The sequence below is a fragment of the Herpailurus yagouaroundi genome, unplaced genomic scaffold, assembly GCF_014898765.1.
Source record: "Herpailurus yagouaroundi ecotype Mexico unplaced genomic scaffold, PumYag 141, whole genome shotgun sequence".
Lineage (NCBI taxonomy): Eukaryota > Metazoa > Chordata > Mammalia > Carnivora > Felidae > Herpailurus > Herpailurus yagouaroundi.
This window is the reverse complement of record NW_024412396.1, coordinates 64,122,706-64,131,770: the sequence shown is the minus strand read 5'-3', so window position 1 is coordinate 64,131,770 and position 9,065 is coordinate 64,122,706. Positions and strand designations below refer to the sequence as shown.

Sequence of the window (9,065 nt, the reverse complement as noted above, 5' to 3'; positions counted from 1 at the left end):
TTTTGCTTTTAATTCCCTTGCCTTTGGGGATGTGTCGAGTAAGAGATTGCTACGGCTGAGGTCAGAGAGGTCTTTTCCTGCTTTCTCCTCTAGGGTTTTGATGGTTTCCTGTCTCACATTCAGGTCCTTTATCCATTTTGAGTTGATTTTTGTGAATGGTGTGAGAAAGTGGTCTAGTTTCAACCTTCTGCATGTTGCTGTCCAGTTCTCCCAGCACCATTTGTTAAAGAGACTGTCTTTTTTCCATTGGATGTTCTTTCCTGCTTTGTCAAAGATGAGTTGGCCATACGTTTGTGGGTCTAGTTCTGGGGTTTCTATTCTATTCCATTGGTCTATATGTCTGTTTTTGTGCCAATACCATGCTGTCTTGATGATGACAGCTTTGTAGTAGAGGCTAAAGTCTGGGATTGTGATGCCTCCTGCTTTGGTCTTCTTCTTCAAAATTACTTTGGCTATTCGGGGCTTTTTGTGGTTCCATATGAATTTTAGGATTGCTTGTTCTAGTGTCGAGAAGAATGCTGGTGCAATTTTGATTGGGATTGCATTGAATGTGGAAATAGCTTTGGGTAGTATTGACCTTTTGACAATATTTATTCTTCCAATCCATGAGCAGGGAATGTCTTTCCATTTCTTTAAATCTTCTTCAATTACCTTCATAAGCTTTCTATAGTTTTCCCTCTCCTTTTTCTATCCTGACCCTGCCCTAAGGCCAGCCCCAGTAATGAGTCCACACTGCTGCAGATGTATGTTAACTGACTATAATTTAAATAAAACCTTAAGAACTCAAATAAAATAAAATTGGCAAAAATACAGTAATTCAAAACAAAAAAATAGAAGCATAGCAAAGGCTTCAAAATAAAAATGCAATATACACACCACCTAAGTTCTAGAGTAACCCCTGAGCAACATAGAAACCAGGAACACATACTAGCATAGCAAAGGTTTTGAGAACTAAACTGACAATGGAGCCACCACAGATAGTAAAGCGGAACCTGGGGTCTGAACTCGACCAGTGTGTCCAAATACTAAAACAAACAAAACACCCAACAGTTGGTTGGGTGGCTCAGTTGGTTAAGCGGCTGACTCTTGATTTTGGCTCAGGTCATGATCTCACTTGTGAGTTCAAGCCCCTCATCAGACTCTGTGTTGACAGTGCAGAGGCTGCTTAAGATTCTCTCTCTCCCTCTTTCTCTGCCCCTCCCCTGTTCACGCTGTCTGTCTCTCGAAATAAATAAACTTAAAAAAAACACTTTCCAAAGAATTTTTAACAGGACTCAGAGTCTCACAATATAACTATATGTTTTTCATATTTATTTTGAGAGAGAGAGACAGACAGACAGAGCACAAGCAGGGGAGGGGCAGAAAGAGAGAAAAACACAGAATATGAAGTAGGCTCCAGGCTCTGAGCTGTTAGCACAGAGCCCGACGCGGGACTCAAACCCACAAACCATGAGACCATGACCTGAGCTGAAGTCAGCTGCTTAACCGACCAAGCCACCCAGTTGTCTCCCACCAAATAACTATCTTAAATGTCCAGGATAAAATCTAAAATTACTCACTATGCCAATAACTAAGAAAATATAATTTCTGGACAGCAAAATAAAATAATTACACGTTATTATTTTTTTAAGTTTATTTATTTATTTCTGAGAGAGAGAGGGAGAGAGGGAGGGGCAGAGAGAGAGGGAGAGGGAGAATCCAAAGCAATCTCCATGCTGTCAGCATAGAGCCTGACATGGGGCTCAAACCCATGAACTGTGAGATCACGATCTGAGCCAACACCAAGAGTCAGACGCTTAACTGACTGAGCTACCCAGGCGCCCCCAGACAGATGTTTTAAACAAGCCATGATAACCAGCTCCCATGGGGTAAAGGTAAACACTTGAAATGGCTGAAAAGGGAATGGAAGAAATTCTCAGTAGAGAAATGGAAGCTGTAAAAAAGAACCACATGGAAATTTTAGAACTGAAAAATACAGTATTTAAAACTTAAAAATCACTTGATAGACTCAGTAGCAGAACAAATATGGCAGAGAAAAAAAAATCAGTGAATTTGAAAATAAATCAGTAGAAATCCACCCTGAAGAAAAAAGACTTCACAAAGAATGGCCTCCTTTCTGCCCATGAACGCCACTGAGGAAGCGTTGTGAAAGTCTCCCTCCCACTGCCATCATGTCTAAGCCAGAGTCTCCCAAAAAGCCTGAGCAGCTATGGAAGCTTTTCATCAGAGCTTTGAGCTTTGAAACAACCAATGAGAGTCTGAAGAGCCATTTTGAGCAATGGGGATGCTCACAGACTCTGTAGGGATGAGAGCTCCCAACACCAAGTGCTCCAGAGGCTTTGCGTTTGTCACGTAAGCCACTGTGGAAGTCGTGGATGCAGCCATGAATGCAGGGCCACACAAGATGGGCGAAGTGTTGTGGAACCAAGAGGGCAGGCTCCAGGGAAGATTCTCAAAGACCTGGTGCCCACTTACCTGTCAAAAAGATTTGTGTCGGTGGCCTTGAAGAAGACACTGAAGAACATCATCTAAGAGATTCCTTCGAACAGTATGGGGAAATGGAAGTGATTGAAATCATGACAGACCGAGGCAGTGGCAAAAAGAGAGGCTTTCCTTTTGTCCCGTTTGATGACCATAACTCTGTAGACCGGATCGTCATTCAAAAATACCATGTTGTGAGTGCGAAGTAAGGAGAGCCCTATCTGAGCAACAGACAGCGAGCGTTTCATCTGGCCAAAGAGATCCAAGTGGTTCCGGAAACTTTGGTGGCGGTCGTGGAAGTGGTTTTGGTGGGAATGACAACTTTGGTGTTGACGGATTTGTGAGCTCAGCCACGCACAGCATGGCAGGGCCTAGCTGCTACAGAGAAGACATGTTTTAGACAATACTCATGTGTATGGGCCAAAAACTTGAGGCCTGTGTTTGTGATTAATTGTATCACAGGTTCTTTTGTTTTTGGTTCTGTGGAAAGTGTAAAGCATCCCAACAAAGGGTTTTTATGTTGATTTTTTTTTTTGCACCCATGCTGTTGATTGCTAAATGTAATAGTCTGATCATGATGCTGAATAATGTGTCTTTAAAAAAAAAAAAAAAAGAATGGCCTCGGGAACCTATGTGATGACATCAAAAGGTGTGACCTTTATGTCACCAGAGTCAGTGAAGGATGGGAAAAAGGGATTGATGCAGGAAAAGAAGAAAGAGGAGAAGCGGGGGGAGGGGAGGAGGGGGAGGAGGAGGAGGAGGAGGAGGAGGAGGAGGAGGAGGAGGAGGAGAATGAGGAGAAATAAAGCCTGAAAATGTCCCAAATTTGGTGGAGACACAAATTTATATATTCAAGAAGCTTAATGAATCCAGACCAAAAGAGATCCTGTCTAAACACATCATAATCAAACTACTAAAAATCAAAGACAAAGAAAAAAAATCTTGAAAGCAGCCAAAAACAAACAAACAAACAAACAGAAAACATGTAAGTGGACAACAATTTGAATTACTGCTGATTTTTTTTCGGAAACCTTAGAAGCTAGAAGAAAGTTGTCCAACATCTTTAATGTATGGGGGACAGGGGTAGTTTGGGAAGGAAGGGCTGCCAATCCAGAATTCTATATCTAGTCCTTCAGGAATGAAAGAAAGACAAAAGCATTCCCAGATGAAGGAAAATTAGGATAAGCCACTGTCAGCAGAAACTCTCTTTAAAAAAAAAATGTATAAAGTTCTTCAGACTGGAAAGAAATGTCAACAGAAGGAAACAAAGCTTCAGGAATGAAAGAGGGACCAAAAAAAAAAAAAATGAATGAAAGAAAAAGAGGGGGGTGCCTGGGTGTCTCAGTTAAGCATCCAACTTCAGCTCAGGTCATGATCTCACGGTTTGTGGGTTCGAGCCCCACATTGGGATCTGTGCTGACAGCTTGAAGCCTGGAGCCTGCTTCAGATTCTGTCTCCCTCTCTCTCTGCCTCTCCCCCACTCACACTCTGTCTCTCTCTCTCTCTCTCACTCAAACAATAAACAGTAAAAAAAAAAAAATTTTTTTAAGAAAAAGAGGAAATGATTGCATAGTTAATAAAAAGAATCAGGGCACCTTGGTGGCTCTGTTGCTTAAGTGTCCGATTCTTGATTTGGGCTCAGGTCATGATCGCAGGGTTGTGGCATTGAGCCCTGTATCAGGCTCTGTCGTGAGTGTAGAGCCTGCTTAAGATTCTCTCTCTCTCCCTCTGCCCCTCCCCTGCTTGTGTTCTCTCTCTCTTTCTCCCTCTCCCTCTCAAAATAAAATAAAGAGAATCATTAAGAAATAGAAAAAAAGAGCGTAAAATTTCTTGGGACTGTTGAAACCTGCTTTTCAAGTATCCCGAAGCAACGGATTTTTGTGCACCATAAAGGACATATTATTGGGAGAACTGAAAAAATCTGAACATCTGTAGATTAGATAACAGCATTGTCTCAGTGTTAATTCCTTGATTTCGGTAATTCCAATGTGGCCATTTAAGTGAATTCTTTGTGTTTAAGAAATGCAAATTGAAGTATTTTGGCAGTAAAGAGACATTGTGTCCAGAATATACTCGTTTATGATTCTGGGGTTTAACCTTTTTTGAGACATGGTGTGGAATATTTGGATAGTCAAAGAAGATTGGAAGGGAAACATTTAAGGAAAAACTGTTTTCAAGAACTTTAGAGGAGGCGGTTTTGCTGGAGAATACAGAATTCAGAGGTGACACAGGTGCCTAGTCTCAAAAAATAATGGATGGCTTAACTGAACAAGTGAAATTTTTATAGTGTCTGGCGAGGTGACTCAAATTTTATTTTAGGTAAAAATGGAAGGGATTCTGGGTAGAGGGAACAGCAGGCTCAAAGACAGATAAGGGAACATATAAAACTTACCTCTTGAATAACTTATAGCCATTTGGCTGGAACTCAAGGTTATGTATAAGAACATGGGTAGGTTAGGGTCAAATTGTGGGAGTCCTCAAATGTCGTAAAGTGAGCTTTAGAACATTTCTATTAGCAATAAGCTATTAAACATTTTCGAAGAAAGGTGTTTGGGGATGGACACAAGGTCTATAGGAGCCCAGTCAGAGTCAGAGTGAATCAAGGTTTACAGCAGCCCAGTCAGAGTGAATCACAGGATTTTTGTTCCAAGCGCTGGGACATGTATTTGCTCTTTCTTGATGATATTGAACAAAAAACTTGTAGCCCCAGGAGCTGCTGCTGTCACCCATGAGGGCTGTGGGGACTAGGAGGGGAGATACCCAACACCGAGGAAGCAGAACAGAAAGATGGAAACAAACCCCAAACGGACTATGATTATAGTAACTTGTATCCTCTGGCTCTAACTTCTGCATAGAAAAGAAAATTCACTTTTGCAATTACAGGTAGCGTATAAACTGTCTCTCTCATTGGCCACAAACATATTAGATCTCTCTTTTTTTTTTTTTTGAATGGAAAATTGAGGGTTCTTTTTTTTCTAAGTTTATTCCATGAGAGAGAAAGCACACGAGCCTATGAGCTGTGTAACAGCAGAGAGAGAGAGAGGGAGAGGGAGAATCCCAAGCAGGCTCCATGCTGTCAGCACAGAGCCCAACCCAGGGCTCTATCCCATGAACCATGAGATGACAATCTGAACCAAAATCAAGAGTCAGACGCCCAACCAACTGAGCACGCAGGCACCCCAGATTACATCTTTCTTAACAAAGCTAATTATCCAAACTCTTCTGATGGTCCAGCTTAAAAGGAAGATTTTGGTTTTTAATTTTTTTTAATGTTCATTTATCTTTGAGACAGAGAGAGACAGAGCATGAGCAGGGGAGGGGCAGAGAGAGAGGGAGACACAGAATCCGAGGCAGGCTCCAGGCTCCGGGCCATCAGCACAGAGCCCAACGCGGGGCTCAATCTCATCAACCGCAAGATCATGACCTGAGCTGAAGTCGGACGCTCAACCGACTGAGCCACCCAGGCGCCCCTAAAAGGAAGATTTTTGCTTTCTTACAGTACCGTTTGGAAGACCACAAGTAGAATATCCATTCAGCATCTAACATTTTCTACCAAATTCCCAATAATTCCAGTACCAACTGAACACAGACCATTGGCTCTAAAGTACAACAGGAGATGGTTAGGCCAGCTGATCCATTATTGCAAGGATAAGTATCTGCCCAGATGGCAAAGAATGGTTTCTCTCTGCTCTCCACACCACTCAGCTGGGTCCACCTTTTAAATTCTGCAGCTTACAACATCCCACTTCCAGTAACAGTTCCCTATGGTCAAACTTCTTTTGGTTGCAAATAAAGCAACTTCACTTAAAAAAAATAAAAGTGTTTTATGGACAGATTGGTGTCCTACCAAGATGAATCTGGTGATGTTATTATGTCAACCTGGATTGACAGGGTGGAAAGGAGGCTAAGTGGTTGGTTTGTACAAGGTGAGTCAATAGAGCTCACAACAGCAGGATCGAAAATGGAATAAGTGAAAAATAAATAAATAAATAAATAAATAAATAAATAAATAAGAAGGGGCGCCTGGGTGGCTCAGTTGATTAGGCGGCCGACTTCGGCTCAGGTCATGATCTCGAGGTCTGTGAGTTCGAGCCCCATGTTGGGCTCTGTGCTGACAGCTTGGAGCCTGGAGCCTGCTTCAGATTCTGTATCTCCCTCTCTCTGACCCTCCCCTGTTCATGCTCTGTCTCTCCCTGTCTCAAAAATAAATAAAACATTAAAAAAAAAAAAAGGAATGGAATAAGTGAAGCTGAGAGAAATTGTAAAAGAACTGATGGCATACGAGGGCTGTTTCTAAGGAAAGGCATACCTCCTTAGGTCACTAGGAGGGAGGTGGTAGTAACTTTAATTTGAGCTGTATCCTAAAACAGCGTATTGATCCTTTTTCTTATCCTTGGCATTTTCCCACGTTTGCCACTGTCTTACTTCCACTCATCCCTTCTTTACCTCAAAATATGATCTTGCTTCCTGCCTCACAGACAAAACCCAAGTCACCGGGCTCAAACCACCTCACTCTCTGTCCCCACTTCTACATTTAACATAAACGGTGCCCATTCTTGACTCAAGTCCCAGAGAAGAAGATGCCTCTGTGTCTCTCTGTTAACAATCCTGTCTCTCTTCTAGGAACTTATTTTTATTAGTTATCCATTCAGGTGTAGGAAGCATTTCGAATATATGGAAGTTTCCCTATGTTAACACCTAGAGGATTTTCTAAAGAGATGATGGCTTGAAAGAGCACATACTGATTCCCCTCCTGGGAATGCCCATTCTTCTTCTCCTCTTCTGTGGACCCAATTATTCTTCAAGATCCAGCTCAGGAAGCTCCATCCCTAGTCACCCTAGGCAGTTAGTCATTCCCTACCTGTTTTCCCAAAGCACGCTGTCCATTCCTCTATAACTGAACACAGAACTTTTCCCCGCCCTATCCTGCCTACCGCCGCCATTAAAGACCGATGATAAAGGTATAGGATGGTAAATACAATTCTTATCCTGTATTGTGTGCAAATCATTTCTTGCCAGATTGTCAAGTGACTGTCTCTGGGCTTTGTGGATGCCGAATATCTGCATGTAGCTGAGCAGAAGCTTGCTAAATTGGTTAATAATACCTCTGCTGTTGGGGAAATCATATGAAGTTCAGTGTTTCGAATGGCTAGATTCAGAAAGCTAACGGACTTTGCTTTTTCCATTGCAGATTTATGTTGATGAAGTACCATTGCCATTTCCAGGACACACACTTATTGCTGTGGCCACAGCTGTAGTGCTGGGGGCATTGATTTTTATAACATTTATGCTTCAAATACGTAACATCCACCCAGGTGATATGTTCCAAAACTTTATGACAACAAACAAAGTGAACTTATCAAATCTCAGCATCAATCAGCTGCCTTATAGATGAAAATCTGAATAGTGAGCAAACAATAATCACAATTCTCTCTTTATTTCCTGTTTTTATTAGACAATTCCTAGAACAATATGTTTAAATGTGAATATAAAAATGAGATAAAATGCTATTACCATTCAACTCATTATAACTCAAATTGCTATTTGTCAGTGTGTTTACCATTCTGTTTTCCTATTTTAAATACATGAAAATTTATTTATTTATTTATTTGTTTATTTATTTATTTAATTTAATCCTTACACCCAATGTAAGGCTCAAGCTCACAACCCCAAGATCAAGAGTCACATGCTCTTCTGCCTGAGCCAGCCAGGTGCCCCTACATATACGGAAAATTTCTTTTTTTATTTTTTAACGTTTATTGATTTTTTAAGAGACAGAGAGAGACAGAGCACTAGTGGGGTAGGGGCAGAAAGAGAGGGAAACACAGAATCCGAAGCAGGCTCCAGGCTCTGAGCTGTCAGCACAGAGCCCGACGCGGGGCTCGAACTCACAGACCGTGAGATCATGACCTGAGCCAAAGTCGGACACTCAACCGACTGAGCCACCCAGGTGCCCCCACAAATTTCTTATGTTAACCCTTACATAGAAGACTTTCCTTGAGGTTTTTAGAAAACTGTAAAATGACAACCATCTCTGTGTGGAATGAGTTTTCCATATGTTTTAGCTTTTATTGACCGGAGCCCATTCTGTGGGAGCAGAACGCCTGCGCCTTGCTCTGTTCACAAAAGAGTATAAGCAGAACGCAGTCCTGCCAGGGAAAGGCAGGTGCAGAGGACACCCATCCACAGGTGTACTATCAGAACCTCCTAGGAATTAAAGATGAAGCCATTTGAAGCAACTTCAAAACCAGACGGTAGTACCTAAAAAGAGGGAGATGTGACCCCCATTATGGGGGTGTTGGAAGAACACTGTGTGTGCAAGGTATTGGTTTACAAACCCACGTGCAGAAATCCAAGAGATGTACCTCTGCGTGCTCTCTCAGAGCACCTGCTCCCAAATAGTCAGAAGATGGCCAATACATTCTGAGATCAGGCTACACTCTCTTGGAAAAGCTCAGGAGAGGCAGCACACTGCTCTGACAACGTAAGGAAAAGGTAAACATCTGGTTCAGGAGAGCCCAGCTCTGAGAGCTATAAACTGTGGCCATGCCTGTATATCGGGAAAGGTCTCTTGAGGTGGCAGT

General features: G+C 42.1%; 1 protein-coding gene across 4 annotated transcripts in view; it reads left to right on the top strand.

Moving 5' to 3' along the window:
- CATSPERB (catsper channel auxiliary subunit beta) overlaps positions 1-8,085 on the top strand; it is a 107,608-nt gene extending 99,523 nt beyond the window's left edge. For all 4 annotated transcript variants that reach the window (XM_040478034.1, XM_040478032.1, XM_040478035.1 and 1 more), the window contains one exon: positions 7,673-8,085. In XM_040478034.1, coding sequence (XP_040333968.1) covers positions 7,673-7,876 — 204 coding nt within the window. In that variant the 3' untranslated portion in view covers positions 7,877-8,085. The remainder of the gene's footprint in view (positions 1-7,672) is intronic.
- The last annotated feature ends 980 nt before the right edge of the window (positions 8,086-9,065 follow it).